This window comes from Lissotriton vulgaris, chromosome 10, assembly GCF_964263255.1.
Source record: "Lissotriton vulgaris chromosome 10, aLisVul1.2, whole genome shotgun sequence".
Lineage (NCBI taxonomy): Eukaryota > Metazoa > Chordata > Amphibia > Caudata > Salamandridae > Lissotriton > Lissotriton vulgaris.
In genome coordinates this window covers 281,837,656-281,863,176 of record NC_141698.1, presented here as the reverse complement: position 1 = coordinate 281,863,176, position 25,521 = coordinate 281,837,656, and the positions used below count along the sequence as shown (strand labels likewise).

The 25,521-nt window shown below is 43.9% G+C and overlaps 1 protein-coding gene across 2 annotated transcripts in view; it reads right to left on the bottom strand.

Moving 5' to 3' along the window:
• The window catches only part of DHX30 (DExH-box helicase 30), a 1,000,138-nt gene that overhangs the window by 23,238 nt on the left and 951,379 nt on the right, over window positions 1-25,521 (bottom strand). For both annotated transcript variants that reach the window (XM_086941023.1, XM_086941022.1), the window contains one exon: window positions 9,429-9,568. In XM_086941023.1, coding sequence (XP_086797149.1) covers window positions 9,429-9,568 — 140 coding nt within the window. The remainder of the gene's footprint in view (window positions 1-9,428; window positions 9,569-25,521) is intronic.

The following is a 25,521-nucleotide window of genomic DNA, read 5'->3' as shown; positions in this document are numbered from 1 at the left end:
CCCCACAACCACATCTGATCTACCTTGATATATCCTGTTTACTGATTGGCTCCAGTTTCTCCTGTTTTTATTGACTGTCTTTGCGGCCGGCCATGATGGTTGTGGGCCTGCGCATGTATCTCTTTTTTTGAATAAAGGTTTAAAAAAAATAAAATAAAAAATAATAATAATCTTCGAGGAGTTCTGCGCTAGGTGTGGATTGGAGGTCAATGTGTCTAAAACAAAACAGATGGCCTTTAATCTGCATAGGGCCTTCAAGGGGGGCAATAAAATGAACAATGTCCAGCTAGATCAAGTTAAGGAGTTCACAAATGTAGAGATTAACATCAAGGAGGGGCTAAATTGGACACACCAGGTGGATATAGCATCCCTAAAACATCGCCAACTGGTAGGGGTGCTGCAAAAAGAATACAATACCTCATTCACTAGGATAATCAGCCCTGATATTGAGATATATAATATGAAAGTCATCAGCTCTGCCCTATATGGTGCAGAGCTGTGGGGACATGAGAACTTATCTAAACTTACTCTGTCTGAAAACAAGTTTTTCAGAAATATCACCAACTTGCCATAGAGTAGTCCGACAAGCCCGCTAATTAACGATCTAGGAAGAAAACCAATTGCAGAAACTGCTAAATTACGTCTCCTTTTGTACTAGCGTAGACTTTGGTCTAGCCCAGAACTTACAGAGTATGCGGCTGGCTTCCTAGATATAATAAGGTTGGATACACTGTACCAAATGAAATGGTTAAGGCAGCTTAGAGCAACCCTATCGAAAATGGACATGAACTCTTCTATGTGGGCAGATCCAAAAAATACAATCTTTCCATCAAAAAAGATCTTGAGGGCTAAATACTGGGAAATGGTTCAGAATAACATAGTGAGAAGTTGTGAGTCCTCTTCTCTTACATGGCTCTTTCTGGACTATAGCAATAGTGGGATTTTATTACAAAGCCCTAAGAGCGGAAATTATATTTCCAGTAAAGGCTGGGTACCCGGCCACTTAAGGTTTTTACTAGTAAATGGTACACTGTGTCTGGTGTGCCTGATTGGCAAAGAATCAATGGCTCATGTACTGTTTGAATGTAGTGGTTACAAAGCCACACGCCGTGTTTGGTTGACTCCATTTTGCAAGCTCTTGGGAACAAGAAGGGCAAATGAGGCGGAAAGAATCCTAAGAAGCGACACATCAGAAGTGATTGCTGTAGCCATGGGAAAATATATGGGGTGGTTGTGGGCAATAAGAGCAAGGTCCCACGATTAAGCATTGTATGAATTGAGCTTACGCAAGGCTGTACTGTATTTTTGTGAAACTATTTGCGCTTTTTTAACTACCCAGTATTGATTATAGTTTGTAATGAGGTACATCCACAAAGTTTGATCATATCAATTTGCAAAAATGTTAGATTTGTATATAGAGTTTTATGGTATTTATATTTTTCCATCCACGGGGCGTGTATCAAATTTGAAAAGAGCCTCTATGAATTGCTTTTAGATGTTTGGTGATACGATTTAAATGTTTATTTTGTGTTTTTATGACTTAACACGTTGAATAAAGCTGATTGAATTGGATTGGATCTAAAAAAAAAATTCCAGCTCGTGACAACATTTAAATGAACTGTTTAAGTAGTTCAGAACATATCAGAATTAGGAACAGAAATGAAGCACATTTTTTGGTATTTCTGAAGTGTGTTGGAAACAATTCTTTAATATGATCTAAACAAATCATTACACTGATGTATGCAATTTCCACACATTTACATGTGCGCACTGTATAGTTTTATTAGTTAAACTGTATGTCTGTGCAAATGTAACAGTTATTTCAATTGAAAATGTGTTGTCTGTAAGGGCAGGGTACTACCGCACCATGCATACTCCACTTTATGCCACTGTACACCACTGCTCTACTCCACACCACTGCCCTCCATCCCACGCTCCACCACTGTACTCTACTGTGTACCACTCCAATGCACTCCGCACCATTCCAATCTATGCCACTTCATGCATCTCTCTCTACCATTCTACGCCAATGCACTCTTCGTCACTGCACTTTACACCACTCCAGTCTAGGCCACACCAATATACTCTGTACAACTCCACTCCCCGGTCACACTGATGCAGCACTTTGTTTAGAAGGTGAATTGAGGAAACAGGACGAAATCCTAATCAAGAGGAATTGCCTTGCCCTTCAAGTGAGGGAAGTATACTACAGGATCAGGGCTCAAGGTCAAGATTGTTAATGATTAATTACATTAAGAAACAGTCCCCTCATTTTGACTTTAGGATGATTTGGAAACCTTATGAGATTTGTAACCATTGAGTAGGGTCGGGATTCATCTAAAAAAACTGCAACAACCCTGAAATAAAGACTTGGATAATTGGTGAAACCCGTCTTAATGTTAACTTGTGTTCGAGAAATGAATGTGTCCTGAAGAAGGTAGTCTACTTTTTGTTCGCCACTGAAACACATCCACATATAATTTGAACTAAATCTGATGAACATCTGGATGTAATAGATGATGATAGTTTGGAAAATCATGTGTCCGAACAGATTAGTTGTACACAAAGACTCATGTGCTTGTCTTATGTGCTCTCCCTCATTTTCACTTTTTGCTTTTTAACTTTGTTTTTTGGGTTACATCAATTTAAAAACACAATACATGGAATGTATAAAAACAATCATAGTTAATTTTATTATGTAACAATTATATACCATTTTGATGTATACATTCTTTTTTTTCCAGGTGGATGTGATTTGGAAATAAGAGACACTAAACATCCTACTAATACTATATGATTGTGGCACTCAACTTTGATTCTTTCTTTGTTTATTTTGGATTAACTATCCATAAAACATTCAGTAAAATAGCACAGCTAGATCATAATTAAAATGTAAAAAAAATATATATGCTGTTAGTTAAAATGCACATTCCAACCGTTAAAAACAGTCAATTGTAACAGCTTACTCATGCTAACAATACTAATGTAGTAAACATTTCATTGCCTAAAATACACATTCAATCTGTTAGAAGCAGACAAGTAACATTAAATGCAAAAAGCTACTCTAACAACAACATCCGCTCCAAAACTAATCAACTTTGGTTGAATTTGGGTTGAGTGGCGCACAGAAACGACTGGTGTGAATGACTGACTGATTTTGTGCACTTTTGACAAAGTTTCCAAGGTGAGATTTTTTTACTTTACTCTACACCACTGCACTCTTAACAATTCCAATCTGTGCCACTGCACTCTTCGCCATTGCACTATACTCAGTAGAACTGCACTCTATACCACTGAACTCTGTCTCTCTACTATGATCTACCCCACTCTATGTCCCTACATTATACTCTACTCTGAACACCTCCGACACTCGACTCTACTCTGCGCCACTGCCCTCTAGTTCATAACTCTGTAACACTCTAATCTACGCCACTGCATTCTACAACGCTGCATTGTACGACGCTGCATTGTACGCTGCTAAATTCAATGCCACTGCACTCTATGCTACCTCTATACTATGCAACACTCTATGCCAGTCCACTGTACACCATTCTACGAGACTCCACACTATGCCACTTCTATACATGCCACTCCACAACACTCTACTCTTTATCATTCCACTCTACAACACTCAATGCCACTCTCCTCTATGCTAAGAACATTTAGCCATGCTGAACTGCAGCCACGCTGGTGTACAACATGGCTAAAACACATTGGCAAAACCAATAGCTCTTGCATAGGTGTGAGCTATTGGCTTTGCCACTGCTTGTGTCTGCTGCTCTCGCTAATGTTTTGTAGCCCATCAGTAATTTAGGTATGATACTTTGGCAAAATATGTCTCTGTGAGATAAAGGTGTATGTACTGCTGGTTCAATATTTAAGACTTTCTGATAAATACCAGTGAAATATTTCAGGACAATACTACTAATCAAATGATACATTTACATGTTTAATGCTACATTTACATGCTTAATGTCACTTTTGAAGGTGGTTGCAGGCTCCTCTGCTTCAAAAGACTGTAAACAGAGGGAGCACCAGAGTACTGTGGTTTGATAATCTCACATTTGATGCTCCAGGAGGTAAAATGTACTCTGATTTAACAACTGAAAGACAGCAGAGAGAGAAACCACGTATATCCATGTGCAACAAAAATACGCTATTTATGTTGGAAAAAGTTCAGACTTTGAATGCTCATTTAATCATAGCATATAAGACAGACAAGTAAGTGCTCAACTGGTGGTTGGATGGTATTTTGCAATGAATAGCAAAGGTTACATACCTGTTATCTTAGTTCAGCATCATAGGAATCTTCATTGAAGTAGTAAATGCTGAATAATTCCCGCTATCTGCACGGACCCTGGAACACCTTTTAACAATGTTCTTAATGAAATTAACTTTGTAGAATGTCATAAATCCATGTTAATTTCTTGAAAAATGTATTTGTGTTAGACCATGAGAGAAGCCATCTTGTTTTTGAATGCTGGAAATATTGCAGAAAATATTGAACTTCTTAACCTTACCTGTCATGAAAAAAACACCTTCAGCATTGAGCACATGAAGATAAAAATGCAGCCTGACAGGCTTACATTAGGAAAAGTGAAAAATAAAGTGTATTCCTTTAAGGAACTGTTACCCACAATATTGTTTACTTCAGTTACCTGTGAGAACTCGTTTTATTCTTTTTAACAAATAAAAAAGTGTCTACAGCTGAATTTATTTTTACTCACTGCTGGGGAAGAGGGTGGGTCGTTTATGACTTCAGTGAAGATTCCTACGATGCACAACTGGTACCACAGGTATGTAACCTTTCCTTCTTCATCATAGGATCTTCGTTGATAGTCATAAACGCAGACTAGAGTAGCGAGCTAAAGGTAAATAGCAAAGATATAATATACGTTGAAGAGCACCTTAAAAGTTTCTAGTAACAATTACTTAGATAGGTTTCTAAGTGTTTCTTTACCAACCTTAGATTCTCCTTATATATTGGTATCAAGACAATATTGTCTAGGAAATGTATGTACTGACTACCGAGTAGCTGCCCTGTGGATTTCAGAAATTGGGAAATGTCTAAGTCAGGCTGTATTTGTTGCTGTACCTCTTGTTGAATAAGCCCTGGGTTATACTTGGGATCGACCTTTTGTTGGTAAGTTAACAACATAAAGAAATACAAGCAACTATCCATCTTGCAATTGTTTGTTTTGAAGTAGCTAAACCTTGTCTTGTGTGACCGTAGTTAACAAATAAGGAACGTGTTTTTCTAATATCTTTTGATCTATAGATCATTTATACCTAGAGAATTGAGAGATCCTTCTGCTGAAGTAGATGGGGTAGGAAGTGTAATAGACTGGTTTATATGAAAATCAGTAACTAATTTTGGTAACAAAGATGGCTGAGTTCCCGAAAACTACCATATTAAGATGAAAAACAGTAAAAGGTTCTATCGCTGAAACAACTTGTAATTCACTAACTCTGCATGCTGATATAATTGTTAATAAAAAAGCAGTCTTCCATAACAGATGTTGATAAGATTTTTGCATTGGTCAAACGGTGGACTCAAATTTGGAAAGAACTAAGCTCAGTTCCCATATAGGTGAAGGTCTTTTGATTTGAGGAAAAGCATTTCTGAGTCCTTCAAGAAAGTCTTTTATTACATCAATCTTGAAAAAGAATGTTCGCGGTGGAGGTTTTCTATTTTCCGAAATAGCTGCTATGTGAAACTTTACCAATGAAAATTGTAACTTAGATTTGGATAAGTAAAGTAGATATGGGAGGATGACATTTTCTTGCCTAGTAATTGGATCACGACTATTGTCCTGGCATCAAACTTAAATCTTTTCTATTTAAAGACATAGCACGATCTTGTAGAATAAGAATATTCGTACATTTGGGTGGTAAGTTCAAGTGACCATGCAGTACGATTACAGGAGCCATCCTGCCAAATTCAAGAATTAAAGGGTCAGATGAAGTATGTGGACCTGAAGTCTGGATAGGAGATCCAGTCTGAGCAGTAATCATTTATGCTGTCTTAAGCCGAGTTGAATTTCTGGATCCCACCACTGTCTTGGACAGTCTGGTGCTATTATTATATATTATATAATTAATATAATTATTAAATTATATTTTCAAGTTCAGTTTCCATAATGTTTTTATCACTATTGGTACAATGGGTATCAGTGAAAAAACAAACAAATTGAGTCAACCATCTGATCAAAAGGGCATTATTCATTGACTTTGGTTCCAGTGACTTGGGTGCGAAGTCTCAGCATTTATTGTTTTGTGCTGTGGTATATAAATGTTTTGATGGAGTAATCCATTCTACGCAGATATCTTATAGTATCTTGTCGCTGAGTACCCATTTGTGATTCTCTTCATGATAACGTGTGAGAAAATCTGCCTCCACATTTTGTATTCCTGGTATATGAAATACCATGAGTGACAATCTTCTTGCTAGTGTTCAATGCCACATTGTCTGAACTTGAACTGACAACTATCTTGATCTTGTTTGTTGATATTATACCAGTAGTGGCCCGTCCCCTACCAAAATGGGGGTGGGCTAGAAGGGAGGTGTGGGGGCGGGCAAAATCAATACAAAATAAAATTGACTTACTTGAACGCCAACGCGGTCGCCCGCTAGAATCCTGGGGCGGGTCCACAGGGATAAAAAAAAAAAAGAGAAAGATTTAAAACCCTTTTCTTTTATATAATATATTGGTGTGGAATTGTCTGTTTAAATTACATTTCTTTGGAGGAGTAGATGGTAGGAAGGGTTTGAGTACTAGATGTATTGTTATACAATGTGGTATTGATTTGCATTGCACACTAATCACCCAAAAAGGTAATTAGGCACTTGGGCAGATGTGTAGGTTTGTGGTCCCCAAGGTGATTATGCGAAGAGCTAGATATTCACCTTCCTGCGGAACTCAAGAAGTGAGCAGAAGGCTCTGATGTGTTGAGGCAGGTCGTTCATGTCTTGAGCGCGATGTAGGAGAATGAGCGACCTTCAGTTTTGCTTTTGTGGATACAGGGAATGTGTGCAAGTAAGAGTTAGGCAGAGGGTAGGTGTCTGGTGGGTTGGTGAAAGAGTGTATGGCTGTTCGGGTATTCTGATCCTGTGTTGTTTGGGGCTTTGTATGTGTGCGTGGGAAGTTTAAATTGGTTGCACTAGCAAATGGGAAGCTTCTGGAGGTGCAGTGTGCTGTGGGTGTGGTGTCTGAGGTCAAGTATGAGTCTTGCAGCAGTGGTCTGGAGTCTGTGTAGAAGCTGTTTGGAGATTCCGGTGTAAAAATATTTGCAATAGCCCAGCCTGCCAGTGATGAGTGCTTGTGTGACAGTACGTCTGGTGTTCGGAGGCAACCATTTGACAATTTTTCCCAGCATGTATAGGATGTGGTAGCAGGAAGTGCACACTGCGTTGACTTGAGCCGCCAGTTGGTTCGCATCCAGTCTGCTATCATGGTAATACAGTTGGTGAAGTTGGTTCTGGCTGTGGTTGTTTTGTCCATCAGGGAGAGGATAAGTTGGGTGTCATCGGTATAGGAGATGGCGGTAAGGTCTTGTGATCGGATGATGTTGGCTAGCGGGGTCATGTATATGTTGAAAAGGGTGGGGCTGAGAGATGATCCATGTGGGACTCCCCATATCAATTTCTTGTGCTCTGATTTGAAGGGCGGTAGTTTGACCCTTTGGGTTGTTTCCTCGGTTCTTAACGTTTGCAGGCAGCGGCCCGTGTAACTGCTGATGAATAGGCTTTGGAAGACGACCCTTGATGATTTCCCTGACGTTTTCTTTCGACAGGTAGGCCACTTTTGACGGTTCCCCGGCTCAACTAAGCTAGTACTTATCCTTCAAACGCTTAGACGGCCTTACATATTCCAATCGGTTTGCACTTTACTTTTCAGAATCAACAGGCTGCGGCTCTTTTCTCTCACGCACGGCGTTGATGATGCCGTCTTGCGATGGGAGTAAACCACTTTGACAACTGTTGTATTTCTCACTGGCGCCTCATTATATCCTCCGTTCCATAGCTACCAAACTTGCTCTCTGTGTATCCCATTTAGTAATTTGCTGACCTCGATGGCGGTTTCTCTTACGATGTGATTCAAGCGCTCCTGAACACGATCCCATCCTAAACTTAAGTGAGTCTCCACTTATATACCACAACGCCCATTATGCCATTAAATTGCATGGATGGGTATTAAGACTATACCCACCCTGTCTCCACAGGTTACCTTTTGTTCTTCATTCCATTTTGGAGCCGGCGGGCCCAAGTGTTCATGTGATTCTCCATGGTAAATTCATTTTGGTGCAGTAAGCGCCTCTCAGTTTTTACTCTGTTTTGTACTCTATTTATTACTCTGTCCATTTTAAATACTCACAACACTTCATTATTACATAACAACCTGCCCCACCACATCCCTATCGTCCTGATGAAGATCCCGTCTTAAGGTCCCACGTTTACCTAACTTTATGTTTGGGGTCGAAACGTCGACAGACACAACCCTGCACCAGCTAGCGCTACCAGTATCCATGATATTAACACAAGCACTGACAGCATGGTTTCAAACTGAACTAAGCTATGAACATTGACTGTTTGTTTTTTCGTAAACTGGCTCTTTGATGAAGCCAGGGTGACATTTGTTCATGTACTTTCATGCTTTGGACTTACTTTTTACACTGTGTTCAATCTTGCACATCCTTTTTGTCTCACTCAACACTCCATCCCACCCTTCCTATCCCTGGGGCACTAATGTATTTGCATTATGAAAAAAGCAATGTATGCATTCGAAGTCACATTGTGATTAAACAACAGTGTGCAAATTCTACATTTTTTATTAATTTGTTTCTATATCTGTGTTAAGCTTTGTTGTTACTAGACGCCACGTACTGGGACCACTCTCTTTTTGTACAATGGAACCTTGATTGAGGCCTCGGTCAGTGCAGCGGTGATGGAAATTATAACTGGCAGGGCATTTGGGGGCCCATTGGAGGGTGTAACAATTATTTAAATGATAACGAACTGCACAGAGCTCACTGTGAGTATGGACTATTTTCCAATGGGGATTCGATGCCCCACAATGCAAAGTACTGTACAAACGCACTGCGCATGACCCCTTGGATGGGATTTTCATATAAGAATGAGCAATTGGAATCATCTGTGTGTGTTCGTAAGCTGCCCATGATGAAGAGGCTGTGTCCTTGAAACGTGTCGACGAGATTTTTACCTTGAATGTAGATGCCAGTTCCTTAAGAATAAAGCCTTTGGTTTAAGCTGCTGGGAGTGCGTCCTTCGGGCATTTGGGGGGGGGGGGGTGTATATATATATATATATATGGAAGGCAAACTAATACATTTTGAAGGGAAAAAAACCTAAGTAGGGTATCACAGACTGTTACTTTATGTCTCTACAATCTAGACTGTCTGTGACTCACCTCGTACTTGGATTTTGCTGTCAGTCATTAACAACACTGCCAGTGGGTGCACCATGGAAGAATCGCGGACAAACACATTTCCATTTGATTTAACCGCCATGAAGTATGTCATCCAGGGACTCCACATGCTTTGTACATCCCTGAAAAGAAGCAACACATAATCTTGTTAATTGAAGAGAATTGGACCATGATGGCATAAAAGGACAGGCCGGTCCATACAGCCTGCCTGCAGCCCAGGCCAACAACACATGGTTCCACCTTTTAGCATAACCATATTTAAGACTGATTTACCACTCATTTTAGACTTAATTTTAGAACTTCAGTTAAGCACCTCGATATTCTGTCATTTTACGGATTCTAATTTGATTCCCTCCATTTTCCCGTCATGGATCAACTGAAGGAAAGCTGAACATCTTTGGATTGACACAGTAAGGAAATCACCAGGGAAGAAACAAAAGACCACTGCAACGAAGTAACTAAATGAATGATTGAAATTGATAAAATACTGAATGATAAAGTCAAAATAAACAAACTAGATATTGTTAAAGTGTATTGTGGTATTTTCTCTACAAAATTTAAATGACAGAAACCAAACCATTTAGAGTACTTTATCCAAATCAAAAGTTGAATACAGTATCACAGAATGCCAGTTTGTAAGTCTGGAACCAAATTCTCAACAGACAACCTAATGAAGAGCTACAAATACTGTGAATAGATCAAACAAGGTGAACCACAGTTAAGATTTGATTTGCTTGAATGCTATACTATCAGCTTACCCGCCACAAACCCATCCGTCTAAGGGCACCTACTGGCAGGATATATAGGCCCTCTCGCACTTCAAACCAACAGCTTCCATATTTCAACAGTTCCTCCATACAACAGCGACGACTGTCAAATATAGGTTTATTGTGGATGCAGCAAAGGGGCTCGAAGGCACCTTCTCCTACATCAACTGCTGCTTCTTCCCAAATACTCCATCTACTCCAGAAGCTAACACAGTATGCAACTGTCTAGATGCCATCCACATATCCCCAGACCATATCTGTTTCAATACAAAACCTAGAATTCATTCACCTTTTCTGCGAGTGCTAGATTAATGAATAGTATCTAAGCCACATTTCTACAGATTATTGATGTAAAACTATGATTGTAAATTAGGTCTAACTTTATAAGTTTGTTTCACTTCATTTTTCATTTTATTTCTTTCAGCCATTAAGTCTTTATTTCGATTTAAAAACATAAAAGACAATTTCATTTAAAACATAATAGTGAGGTACATAAACAAAATATAAACCAATTTAAGCATTAAAACAATATTGTACATGAGAGTAAATAGGTCCACGACGATGAAATACATAAATATATAATAAATAGGTAAAAACTGCTAAAAAGAACTCAGGCATAACTGTCACCAAGGTGAGTACAGATAGTCACGAGACCTACAAATTAAAAACCAGGTTAAATACATTCTAATTTTTTACAACATAATACAAAATACAGAGTGTAATTGCCCTTAACAGGAATACAAGGAGGGAGTTATCAGTGCCTCCTCTCATTTACGGGTATAACCCACATCCAACCTAGTAACTTTGCAACAGCGATCACTATGGATTCATTGGTAGATGTTTGTAAGATCCGAAGTGCTTCACTGCTTGGCCTAGTGCCCAGGTTTGAGCATATAGGTTTCAGCCATTTATTCCTAGCAGTTTTGTATGCTGGGCAAGTGAATAAAATGTGTGACAATGATTCATTTTGACTTGGGCAGAATGGACATTTACTATAGTTCGGGGTGTGCCATTTGCTAACAAATAAATTGGTGGGAAGTGAACTCACCCTAAATTGATGATTAAGTTTCCTATCTTTGGTAGAGGTTATGAGATCCCAGTACTATTCATACTCCGCTTCGTGCTTATGCTCTAGATAGTCTCTGGATAGTGTAGGTCTAATTGAGGCAGAGAAACGCTGCGTTATAATCTTATTCCAATACGCTGCCTTAAATTCACTCTTCGCAGGGAAGAGATTTTCGGCGGGATTTACCCACAAACTACTCATCCCCATCTCGCAAAGAGTGATTTTTACCCGTCTCAGCCATGGGATTTTACTCGCGCGGTCAGCCTCCCTAACTTCCAAAAGTGCCTGTGCATAGTGGGAAAGCTCTGGTGTGACCCAGAGCCTTCTCCAGTATGCCACTGGTCTAAAATGCGTCACATCTTCAAAAGAGTAACAACCCAGGTCTAAAAATAGGGGTAATAATGGTGTAGACTGTGGTATGCCAATTAATGACCTTAGGAATTTGTTTTGGGCTGTTACTAGATTGGCAAAGTCCCACAATTCGGCCCCATACAGGACCGAGGCGCTAATTTTTAAATTATATATTTTTAGTGGTGGAGCAATAGGTTTGGTGTAAGAAGAGCGCTGGTCTTCAGCAAGGCACCTGAAAGTTGGGCGTGCTTGAGAGTAAGTAGATCAATCTGAGGCTTCCAACTGAGTTTGCTACCAATGGTTACCCCCAGATAAGTACAATTTTGAGTCTGTTCCAGAATACTTTCCTTTATTTCGACTCTACCCTTTATAACCTTGTGTTTATGTAATACCATTAATTTCGTTTTCTCCACATTCACTTGGAGATCATGGTCCTGACAAAACTCCTCAAATCTCGCTAAGGCAGACTGTAAGCCCCTTTGTGTCTTTGAGAGTATCAGGGTATCGTCTGCAAACATAAGCAACGGGATCTTCATACCTGCCAAGGTAGGAGCATCAGTAGGGTGGTTCAAAAAATAATGTACTACCCTATTAATATACAAAGAAAAGAGGGTTGCTGATAAAAGGCACCCCTGACAAACCCCCTTCGCTATACGGAACCTTTGAGTAACACTCGCCTGCGTGTCCCAACGTACCTGCGCATAGTTAGAGTCATGAAGAGTAATCAAAAAAGCCAGTATTACTAGAGGCATACCTAATTCCACAAAGGCTCTCCACATCTTGGCTCGTGGGACTAGATCAAAAGCCGACTTAAGGTCGACAAAAGCTGCGTAGATGCCCCCGCCTATGATTACTACACGCCAATAAACCAAAATAAACCTAAAGACCTGGTCAATGGTACTAGTGCATGAGCGGAAACCCGCCTGGAGTGGAGACAGACTATCAAATTCATCAATACAGGCCTGGATTCGGCTCAGCACCATCCTAGCTAAGACTTTCTGTATAGAGTCAATAAGGCTTATGGGCCTATAATCGCCTGGGTTGGAGTGGTCTCCTTTCTTGAAAATAGGGAGGATTTCTGCTCCTAACCATGTGTCAGGCATTGGTGCTCCACTTGCTATAGCATTCACGAGGAGCTGGATGTAGAATGCCCAGTTAGATATATCGTGGAGGAACAGATCCGCGGGAATACAGTCAAGCCCAGGTGCCCTATCTCTCGGAACTGATTTTAATGCTATTTCCACCTCTTTCTTAGTAAAGTACAAAGTGGTTAACAGAGGTGGCAGGTCAAATTTTTCCAGTACCGCATCCATGATTCCAAACTGGGCCTTATAGTGCGATACCAACTGTTCGGGAGCTACATGGTCCGGCTTGGTTCACCCCTACCCCATTTCACTAGATGCCAGAAAGTAACCATGCTTCTCCCTGAATATGCCTTGAGCAGTTCAGCCCAGTGTTGGTCATCCCAGTCCCTTTTGGCAAGTTGTTGGGCCAACTTATACCCTGCCCGTGCCTTTTTATGTCACCCCTATTCTTGGATCTAATTGTCCTGGCTAAGATTCTGTAGGCCATTTGACAAGATTGATCAAACCAGGCAGCAGCCTTAAAACAAGAATGATTCTGAGGTTTTTTAACTGTAGTAGTAAAAAAGCCTTTACGCTTATTAAACAGTTCGCTGTGGACATGTAAAACTTTTAAGATGACCTCTTCTTGGGTAGCACAGTTCTGGATAGCAGCTGATCCACTAGCGACAAGCTCACTCATCTGCTTCAAATACTCTTCTTTTTTGGTAACCTTTGACCATTTAACTCTCCTTGTATCGTTGGTTAGAAGTACTTCTACATGGCCAGTTCCAGACACCTGTCTGGCTACGATAGGAATGCCTGTAAGGTGCATGGAAAGCACTAGGGGGTTGTGGTTGCTTTCGGGGCGCTCTCGAACTTCCATATCTATTAGGGAGGGCCAGAAGTCCTTGTTAAGGAAGATAAAGTCAATAAGACTACTGCGCAACCCGCTGTTATAGGTTTGCGATCCCTGCTTATTGGAGACTGTTCTCCCATTAGCAGCCATGACCTCCTGTTCCAAGCAAAACACTTAATTGCAGAGCTGCCCCCGTCCATTTTTTGATTGGAGGAAGATCCAGATGTGGAATGTTCCACTGGGTATCCTCCTTGAAGCAAAAATTAACGTCATTATCAACAAGGGGCTTAAAGGAGCAATTAAAATCACCAGCAATTATCAAATTATTTGCACCTCTATGGTCATTTAAAAACATATCAAGGAGGGCAACAGTGGGAGAAGCTTTCCCCCCTTGCATTCCCCTGGCATAAACATTAATAGGCAACAATTCTGATAATTAAAAAATCCCCGCTGCCAATATACACTTCCTTTGCCCTGTAACATTCTGACCGTCTCACCCATGTTGTGAGGCCCCCTTAGGTCTTCCCCCTCGGTCCCCCTTGCTTTCTTAGAGAAATTTATGTAACCCCATCGGTATACAGGATCCATACCCCAGGTTTCCTTTAGGGTCATTATATCATGGCCTTCAATAAAAGTAGACCAATCCGCTGAAGAAGTCTTGGATATTAACCCTGCTACATTCCAGGAAACTAGTTTTAGTTCTGCAGTAGAGTCAAATTTTTTTCCACTGTACAGGGTTCCAGAGACCCCTTCTTTTGTGGAAACGCTGTGTAGCATTGGTCTGCGTTCTCCAACCACGCCCACCATGTTATCAACCAGGGTTCTCTCATTTCTGTAGGTAGTTAATAGGGTTAATATGGAAACCCTGTGTTACAGGGTCCCAGCAACCCCCCTCTATGTGATGGATTTATAATGGATGGGGGTATAACCATGGGGTTGACCATGGGGGCCTTCTCTCCGCTATGGGGAGGGCATGCAGTTACATTATTTGGTAGTGCGGAATCGATCATACTTTCTTGTCAGGTTTCAATCAGTCCTGCTTGCACAACCTCGCTCAAACGTTGGGGAATACTAAATAAATGCTGCTCGATTTTAGCCAGTCTTATCTATTCCTGACAGCTTCGACAATAATGGATCTAACAAGGCAATAAGCTTTTCCTCAACCCTGCTTATAATGTCAAACTTGTGGTTACTGTGTGTTTGTTGGTCTATAATAATATTTCTAGTGTTACCAGTACCCGATGTAGACTGAGTAAATACGTCCTTTGGGCCTCCCTCACTACCAAGTGTTACAGCCTTACCGTTCGCAATTTTGGAAGCCTGTTGTGTTGTTTTCGGCAAACCACGCGCTTTCCTTTTTTTATGAGATTGTTCACCACCCGGAACCAATGTGGACTTTAACTGGCGAGTTAATACCTTGGCAGGTGATACGGGCGGTGTTGGTGTCGTGCTGTCTAGACTGGCTACCAGGGTAAGCCCGTTTTGCAGGTGCACAGGGGAGATATAGCTCGCCAGGGTTGAGTGGTCGTCTACTACACTAGATTCAGGTACAGAGGCTGGTGAAGTTAATACAGCTTCAGTGGGGAGTCTTTGGGGTTCTAGGGAAAGTCTCCTTTCTGTCAGCTGAATCTCATGTATTAAAACGGACTCGGCTCTTGACAGAAATGCGTCCAAAGTGCCCATTACTCCTGGCTCTCCTCCCCCCTTGCGCTTACTTTTGTTCATTTCTTCACAATTGCAACGAATAATAATAAAAAGCAAATACAACTCGAAGTTGCGCAAAAAGGGCTAACCGGCTTATACTGTGACAGATGTAATTGGGGTGGCCCAGCCCAGTCTCTTTCGGTCTTTGACGGGCTAAGAAGGGCCCGCCCTTGGCACGGGCTTCGCCCGGCACGTCCTGTGCTGCGGGGGTAGAGGCTGCGCTTTATGTTCGGAGATGGTCCGGTGCCTCCCCCTAGTCAGCGGAACCCTAAACACCTGTGTGGTCGCGTTGCATCCTGGTAATTGTGGTCATCTACAGATACAGCCGCCAGATACAGCCGCGTAAGAAGATCTCGTCCTCGAAGAATGACGGCGTCCAGATGCAGAGTTTCAAAGTAACTTCAGGCTCAGCGTCAGCAAAACAGATGCAGAGGTTCAACAAGCATTTGCAATGCAATAGGTCTCGCATTAGGAAAGTGTGAGCTATTGGTATTGTAAATGACAATATTTTTTAATATGTGTTGGCTTTGAAAATATATAAATTAATAGCATTGTTATTTACAAAGCGAATAGCTTACACTTTCCTAATGCCAGTCCTATTGGCTACGGCAATGCTTGTTGGTAGCAAGCAAGGACAGTGCTGTTGTGGTGCTGAGTGATGCTGTTGTGGTGCTGAGGGATGCTGTTGTGGTGCTGAGTGATGTGGTGGTGTCCCAGAGTGATGTGGTGGTGTCCCAGAGTGATGTGGTGGTGTCCCAGAGTGATGTGGTGGTGCCCCTGAGTGATGTGGTGGTGCCCCTGAGTGATGTGGTGGTGCCCCAGAGTGATGTGGAGGTGCCCCAGAGTGATGTGGAGGTGCCCCAGAGTGATGTGGAGGTGCCCCAGAGTGATGTGGAGGTGCCCCAGAGTGATGTGGAGGTGCCCCAGAGTGATGTGGTGGTGCCCCTGAGTGATGTGGTGGTGCCCCTGAGTGATGTGGTGGTGCCCCTGAGTGATGTGGTGGTGCCCCAGAGTGATGTGGTGGTGCCCCAGAGTGATGTGGTGGTGCCCCAGAGTGATGTGGTGGTGCCCCAGAGTGATGTGGTGGTGCCCCAGAGTGATGTGGTGGTGCCCCAGAGTGATGTGGTGGTGCCCCAGAGTGATGTGGTGGTGCCCCAGAGTGATGTGGTGGTGCCCCAGAGTGATGTGGTGGTGCCCCAGAGTGATGTGGTGGTGTCCCAGAGTGATGTGGTGGTGTCCCAGAGTGATGTGGTGGTGTCCCATAGCGAATATGCTACTTACCAGTATGCATCTGTTCTTGGCATGTAGGGCTGCTGACATTCATATCTGTGCATAGATCGCCGCCTAGTGTTGGGTCCGGATGATTGCACATTGTTGTCCTGGTAGAATCTTCGAAGTATCACGAGATAGGTGGCTCCTCCCCTGGACTACAGTGCGCATGGGCATCCACTCCATCCTCAGATTGTTTTAAGCCATTGTGGCAGAGATGGAGTGTTATACAGTAAGTGATGACCATGCTAAGAGTAATTCTGAGTGCTGCAGCCGCTACAGGCGCCGGGGAGGAGGCTGGGCGATATGAATGTCAGCAGCCCTGAACAGATGCATACTGGTAAGTAGCATATTCGGCTCGAGGCATGTGGGCTGCTGAATTCATATCTGTGCATAGAATTTATAGCAGTCCCTCTATTAGCGGCGGCCGCCTGTGCCAGCTGCAGCAGTCTGAAAAAGTGTTTTTAGAACAGCCTGCCCTACAGCTGCCTGCTGTTTAGAGTGCACATCTACGCAGTAGTGTTTTGTAAATGTGTGTATGGTAGACCATGTGGCTGCTCTACAGATTTCCTCTAAAGGAATGTTTCCAAGGAAAGCCATGGAGGCCCCCAACTTTCGTGTGGAGTGGGCTCTCGGGGGAACTGTTAATGTGCGCTTAGCCTTTTGATAGCAAATCTGTATGCACTTAACGATCCACCTGGCTATACCTGCTTTGGAAATGGGGTTGCCTTTGTGTTGTGGTGAAAAGGCAACAAACAGTTGTTTTGTTTTCCTAAAATCTTTTGTCCTATCTATGTAGTACATTAGAGCTCTTTTGACATCTAGTGTGTGGAGCATTCTTCTGCCACTGAATCAGGATTCTGGAAGAACACTGGCAGTTCTATAGTTTGATTGATATGGAACTGTGAAACCACCTTAGGCAGAAACTTAGGGTTAGTGCGTAGTACCACCCTGTTGGAGTGAATCTGTATGAATGGCTCCTGGATAGTTAGTGCCTGAAGTTCACTAACTCGTTGTAGCGATGTGATTGATATTAGGAAAGCCACTTTCCATGTCAAGAATTGTATCTCACATGAGTGTAGAGGCTCAAAAGGTGGATCCATCAGTCTGGTGAGGACCACATTCAAGTTCCATACAGGTGCTGGTGGGTGTCGGTGAGGAATAACTCGTTTGAGTCCCTCCAGAAAAGCTTTGATGGCAGGCACTCTGAAAAGTGAGAGATGCTGTCTGTTTTGGAGATGAGCTGCTATTGCGGATAAATGTATACGAATGGAAGCATAGGCCAGATTGCATTTGTATAGATGTAACAGATAACAGATGTTGTGAGTAGATGCATCTAGCGGATTAATGTTGTTGTTGGCACAATAAATGACAAACCGCTTCCATTTTGCCGCATAACATGCTCTAGTGGTGGGCTTTCTTGCCTCCCTTATGATATCCATACAGTCAGGAGGCAGGTTGAGGTAGCCAAATTCTAAGACCTCAGGAGCCAGATCGCCAGGTTGAGCTGTTGCGGATCTGGATGCTGAATGTCGCCATGGCTCTGCTTCAAAAGCCTGGGCGTGAGGTGCAGCCTTTGATGCGGTACCACGGAGAGTTCTAGAAACGTGGTGTTACCATGGTTGGCGTGCCCACGTTGGAGCAACCAGGATGAGAGTCATCGAGTGTTGCTTCAGCTTGCGTGCCACTAGTGGTATTAGTGGTGCTGGGGGAAAAGCGTATGCAAATATGCCTGACCAGTTCATCCATATCGCATTTCCCTGCGACTGTGGGTGTGGAAACCTGGCGGCAAAGCTTTGGCATTTTGCGTTTTCCCTTGTGGCGAAGAGGTCTATCTCTGGATGACCCCACTGCTGGAAGTACGGGTGGAGTACTGATGGATGTATCTCCCACTCGCGCATCTGGTGGCTGTGCCTGCTGAGCAGGTCCGCCATCTGATTGTCCTTGCCTGGGAGGTGTTCTGCCATGAGGAAGATGTTTCTCTGAATGGCCCACTTCCACATGCTCTGAGCCAGATGAGACAACTGTGGAGACAGTTCTCTCTGAGGTTGAGAAGGTGTCAAACAAAAAGTCTTCTTCAATAGGGTCAGCATGGAGCTGTATATCATGATTTTTTGCTGCCCTCTCAATAAGTGCATTAAACGCAGCCGTGTCTTCTGTAGGTGAGGTTTTAATAGCATAGACATGACTGTCCGGGGCAGTTTGTGAATCCCCTGGGTCAACAGCGTCTGTCCAGAGTTCAGTGTGATCTTCTGGATCAGTGTCTACAGGATAACTGTAATCCTCATTGTCACCATCCCCATCATCCACATCTGAGTATGTGGGTGAAATAGGAGCAGTGTCTTGTCCATGTGGTTGTATAGGTTCAAAAAGAAGAGGTGACGTAGCAGAATCCCTTTTTTTCTTCAATGGAATTTTATATGACTCCATAGGCTGTTCTGGGGCGATCTTTCGCTTGAAAATGGAAAGTCTACCCGTCTCATCGTCGATGAATTGCCTCGACTGATGTTCCTGCGAAGGCTGTCGTTGCTTGGTGGCCCCTTCCGTAGTTGTAGGCTTTGGCCCCATGGACACCTTTTTGGCCGCTTTGACGCCCGTCTTAGGTACCACTTTCGGCGGCAGTGTGAACTGAATCGGTGCCGACGACTTCGGAGTTTTACTGACTGGCTTCGGGGACGGAGTGGCCTTCCGCCCGACATCAACAGCCTTTTCTTTAATGCGTTGCAGCGAGTCAGACACAGGCTTCGAAAAGGAGGCGGATGGCTGTGTTGACTCGACGGGGTCTTTAGAGCCACTGCTAGTCTTGGACTCGAGGTCTTTACTGCCCTTAGCCTTGTCGAGTCGACGTTTAGGATCGAGAACGTTCTGAGTTTCGAGTCCCTTGTTAGTGTCTACGGCCTTCGGTGCAGACTTCTTTGGGTCAACGTCCTTGACCATTTTCTTCGGCGCCCCGGCCTTCGGCTCGACACCCTTTGGCGACCTCCCCGGGTCGATAACACTCTTCTGTTTCGTCGGTGCCGATGGTTCAGAAGCCTTCGATCCGACCAAAGTAATACGCACTTTCGGTTTCGATGCTTTTGGTTTCGATTTTGATCGGTCAACCGATGGCTCGTTGGAAATGTCCGTAGCCGAGCCTTGAGGCGAGGCTGTAGAACCAAGCGTTTGATCTTGGGTAAGGCCATGTGGCGATCCCTCGACCTGAGCCTTATCGAGTGTTTTGGTCTTGGCCCCCGTACCAACGGTTGGGCCTAGCTCCTCGCTCGAGCTATCTTCCACGGCCCGAAGGCCTCATCGTCGTCTCCTACCTCGTCAACGACGTCTTCATTATCGACCATTTCCACATCTGCGTCGTAACTGGAGTCGATCTCCGGTGCAGGATCAGACAGGTTCTCTTGAACTTCCTCAAGGCTAGATTGGTTAGATCACGTAGACAGTTGTAATTTCCAAATATTTACAGTGTCCCAAATACAAAAATGTAATTCTTCAAAGGTAAAACAAAATCCTTCCGTCATGATGGTCTCCTGGGATTCAACCCAGGAGACCATCATGACGGAAGGATTTTAGGAACAGGGGCATTAGCCTAACAAAAAATGTTTTACCTTTGAAGAATTACATTTTTGTATTTGGGACACAGTAAATATTTGGAAATGACAACTGTCTACGTGATCTAACCAATCTAGCCTTGAGAAAGCCCCGGCGCAATTCGCCATGAGGGGGCGAAACACGTGTCGGCTGTCCTTGCTCTATGAATAAAAATAAAAATAAAGAAACTTCACTGCAAACAAAAATGTCTCTGTCCTCCATATTACGATCTGGAAAGAATGGATACTAATCTTGGAAAATTGATGTAATTCTATGTGGAGATTACACTTAACACTTTTCAAAACTGTTCTTTATTTGAAGCCCAAGAGGTCCAGAGCTTCGAGTGTGTCTCCACTCACTCATTAAGACTACTTATTCAAGTGTTGTTCAAAGCCTTAAATTCCCTGGACCTTTTCCACTCCACCCACTCTCTTGAACTTCCTGCTCGACTCCCTCATCTTCCTCGGCATCGAAGATGTTCACCGGGTCAGGCGCCGTCTGCTGGGCCTCTTTTCGCGCTGCGCGTCGAAGGCGAATCGTCTTCTTGGAGCGGAACCGAGAACAAATCATACAGCTGGCTTCATCGTGATCCGGAGACAGGCACTTGTTGCACACCGGGTGGACATCGATGTGAGGATACTTGGAGTTGCAAACGGAACATCTCTTGAACGGGCTCCGTTCCATGATGGATCGCCGATAAGGCCTCTGGCGTCGACCGGGCCTTGGTGCTGAAAAGCCACGCGGCTCTTCTTGACGTCCGGCTCGAGGATAGAGCTGGAACAAGTACTGGGCACCGATCGCAAAGACAATATCGACGATAGCTAAAGGCCTTTTGGCCAAATATAAAGTTTTTTATCGATTCCGAACTTGAGTTAACAAATATACATCCGAACCCAATGGTGGAAAAAAACAATCTGAGGATGGAGTGGATGCCCATGTGCACTGTAGTCCAGGGGAGGAGCCACCTATCTCGTGATACTTCGAAGACTCTTCCAGGACAACAATGTGCAATCATCCAGACACAACACTAGGCGGTGATCTATGCACAGATATGAATTCAGCAGCCCACATGCCTCGAACTGATGTGGTTGTGTCTCAGAGTGATGTGGTGGTGTCCCAGAGTGATGTGTTGGTGTCCCGGAGTGATGTGGTGGTGTCCCGGAGTGATGTGGTGGTGTCCCGGAGTGATGTGGTGGTGTTGTGAGGCGTGCAGCAGTGTGAGGCGTGCAGCAGTGTGTGGCGTGCAGCAGTGTGTGGCGTGCAGCAGTGTGTGGCATGCAGCAGGGTGTGGCATGCAGCAGGGTGTGGCGTGCAGCAGTGTGTGGCGTGCAGCAGTGTGTGGCGTGCAGCAGTGTGTGGCGTGCAGCAGTGTGTGGCGTGCAGCAGTGCGAGGCGTGCAGCAGTGCGAGGCGTGCAGCAGTGTGTGGCGTGCAGCAGTGCGAGGCGTGCAGCAGTGTGTGGCGTGCAGCAGTGTGTGGCGTGCAGCAGCGTGAGTAATGCAGCAGTATGCAGCAGTGTGAGACGTGCAGCAGTGTGGGCGTGCAGCACTGTACAGAAAGCAGTTTAGAACAAGTGATGCTGTGGCGTTCAGTGATGCTGTGGTAGCGCATAGTGATGTTGTGGTGCCCCTGAGTGATGCTGTTGTTGTGAGATAGATAGATAGAGTGAGGGTGATAGATAGATGGAGTGAGGGCGATAGATAGATAGATGGAGTGAGGGCGATAGATAGAGTGAGGGCGATAAAGTGAGGGCGATAGATGTGTGTGTGTTGTATGTGTGTGAGTGTATGGTTGTATGTATGTGAGTGTGCGGTTACAGAAGGATGTATGTGGAAGAGAGCAGCAGATCAGCATATGATAAGAGAACAGGGAGTTAAAGAAGGATGCGTGTTGAAGAGATCAGCAGTTCAGCACAGGAGAAGAGAACAGGGAGTTAGAGAAGTAGGCGGTGGAAGGGAACAGCAGAACAGCACGGGAGAAGAGAACAGGGTTTTGAAGAAGGGGACGGGGTGGAAGAGAGCAACAGATCAGGATGGGAGAACAGAACAGGGAGTTAAAGAAGGAGGCGGTGGAAGAGAACAGCAGATTAGCACTGGAGAAAATAACAGAGTTAAAGAAGGAGGCGGGGTGTTTGAGAGCAGCAGATCAGCATAGGAGAAGAGAACATGGAGTTAAAGAAGGAGGTGGGTGGAAGAGAACAACATATTAGCACAGGAGAAGAGAACAGTGAGTTAGAGAAGGGGGCGGGTGAAAGAGAACAGCAGTTTAGCACAGGAGAAGAGAAAAGGGAGTTAGAGAAGGAGGCGGTGAAAGAGAACAGCAGATCAGCACAGGAGAAGAGAAAAGGGAGTTAGAGAAGAAGGCGGGTGAAAGAGAACAGCAGATCAGCACAGGAGAAGAGAACAGGGAGTTAGAGAAGTAGGCGAATGGAAGATAGCTTAAAGATTATCACAGGAGAAGAGAACATAGAGTTAAAGAAGGATGCGGATGGAAGAGAGCAGCAGAACAGCACAGGAGAAGAGAACAGGGAGTAAAAGAAGGAGGTGGGGTGGAAGAGAGCAGTAGATCAGCACAGAAGAGAACATGGAGTAAAAGAAGGAGGTGGGTGGAAGAGAGCAGTAGATCAGCACTGGAGAAGAGAAGAGAACAGGGAGTTAGAGAAGGAGGTGGGTGAAAGAGAAAAGCAGATCAGTACCGGAGAAGAGAAAAGGAAGTTAGAGAAGGAGGCGGATGGAAGAGAGCACCAGATAAGCACAGGAGAACAGAACATGGAGTTAAAGAAGGAGGCGGGTGGAAGAGAGCAGCAGATCAGCAAAGGTGAAGAGAACATGGAGTTAAAGAAGGATGTGTAGGGGAAGAGAACAGCAGATCGGCACAGGAGAAGAGAACAGGGATTTAAAGAAGGAGGTGGGGTGGAAGAGAACAGCAGATCAGCACGAGAGGGTGGAGTTGGAGGGTGGAGGATGGAGTTGGAGGGTGGATTTGGAGGGTTGTTTTTGCAGGTGGAGTTGGAGGGTCGAGTTGGAGGGTGGCGGGTCGAGGTGGAGGGTGGAGTTGGAGGGTGGAGTTGGAGGGTGGAGTTGGATTTGGAAGGTGTATTTGGAGGGTGTATTTGGAGGGTGGGTTTTAATTTGGAGGGTGGATTTGGAGGGTGGATTTGTAGTTGGAGGGTGGAGTTGGATGTTGGATTTGGAGTGTTGAGTTGGAGGGTGGAGTTAGAGGGTGTAGTCGGAGGGTGGATTTTGAGGGTGTAGTAGTACTTGGATTGTGGTTTTGGATGGTGGGTTTGGAGGGTGGAGTTGTAGGGTGGTGTTGGAGGGTGGTTTTGGAGATGGAGGGTGGAGTTGGATCGAGTGGTAGGCGGATTGAGCAGTGGGCGGATCGAGTGGTGGCGCTAGAGTGGTGGCGCTAGAGTGGTGGCGCTAGAGTGGTGGCGCTAGAGTGGTGGCGCTAGAGTGGTGGCGCTAGAGTGGTGGCGCTAGAGTGGTGGCGCTAGAGTGGTGGCGCTAGAGTGGTGGCGCTGTATAGGGTGGTGGCGGATAGAGTGGTAGAGTGTTGGTGGTAGAAGGCTGTACTGTGTGTGAGAGAGTGTGTGTGAATGTGTGTTTAAGAGAGAGTGTGTGTGAGAGAGAGAGTGTGTGTGAGAGAGTGTGTGTGTGAGAGAGTGTGTGTGAGAGAGAGAGTGTGTGAGTGTGTGTGTGTATGTGTGAGAGAGTGCGTTTGTGTGTGTGAGAGTGTGTGTGTGTGTGTGAAAGAGTGTGTGAGAGAGTATGTGTGAGAGAGAAAGAGTATGTGTGAGAGAGAAAGAGTGTGTGTGTGTGAGAGTGTGTGTGTGTGAGAAAGAGAGTGTGTGTGTGAGAGAGAGAAAGAGTGTGTGTGTGTGTGTGTGTGAGAGAGAGAGAGTGTCTTCCTGAATGATGGTTAGAATAAGGTCATGTGTTTCGCATAATGGTGGACATTCGGAATTAGATAAAGGCTTCTATGTTTTTATTCAAAAGTACCATATTTGATGCCCTTCAAATGTTTTACAATATTTACTTATCACACGCTGTGGTCTACACTATTGTACCTTTAACTATGGTTTAAAGCTTTACAGTAAGTGACTTTCAGCGACTAAGACCCTTATTACTATTGCACCAGTTAATTCTGATATATGAACTAACTCCTGTTATGGCATTTATCTGAATATTACATTTTGCGTCCAGTGTCAACATCTAACCATTTTCCATGGGTAAACTTTGGCTGAAAATCTTGTTGAAATTACTCTGGGAGAAATGCCGATTTGGTAGATGCACTAAAATGTCCGTTATATCACATTTTTTGTGGCAAATCTCATAATTGGTGCTATTCATCGAACGTGATAAATCCTTATTCCCAAGGTCTTAGATTTTGTCAAGTGGGAGGAGGCATTTTCATCCAGAGTATTCGTAATCAGCTCGTAAGAAGTGTCTGATTATCAATGGTTCCATGTTTGTTTAGGTGAAACCTACAATATTGTGTTCCCTGAATGGCCATCGTTTTTTGTTGGCCTGTTTGCTTCGTACATATTTAGTTACCTGGTATAAATAGGATTCAGTGCCGATAATGTAAGAATGCACCTTTCTTCTGTGAATAGAAATTCACTGATTGAAATTTATATTATTTTGTTCAATTGTAAATTGTTAGGCTCGATTATTCTTTGGTTTTTAAAATGTTTATTGCTTGTAAGGAATTTACATTCTTTTTTCTCAATGTACATTTGTTTGAGCAAATGAACATTTGATTAGACCGAGTATGAACTGTAGCAATTTGCAATGTCGTGGTTGCTTCAGTTTATAGTGTTATATCTTTGATAAGGCCCTGGAGCTACTTAGTGGATAGGTAGCAAGCAACTTCAATGGTTGCGGTTATGGGCAAGAGTGAGGGTTTATAGGGAAACTTGTATGTAAAAAGTATTGCTGTCAACCTGTGTACTCATGGGCTGATGGTTTCATGATGCAACATATATTGTTACTGTACTTAAGTTTGAAGTGAAACGAAGATCGGTGAGAAATGTAGTCGCCAACACTATAGAATGCATGTGCCACGAGCGCTGTGAGGGGGCTGGGCAAGCATGCCAGCATTCACGAGCAGATGGTCCTGTTTATGACCTGCGGAGCGCGTGAAGTGGCTGGTGGCAAATGAACTCAAAGCGGCCGGTCGCTTTGATGGTCTTGGCTTGTCTTGCTTGGTGTGAGACTCATGGACGCCATCTCTGACTATTCAAATAAGAATGAGCTCCTGATAAACAGCAAGAAGACCTAAATTTTGGCGGTGCGTTCAGGAAAGGCCAAGAAGCTGGTTTGGGTCTTGAATCAAGAAAGGATTGCTGAATCCAAATGCCACAAGTACCTTGGAGTCTCTTTTAACAACAACGGTAGATACAAAACACATCTAGA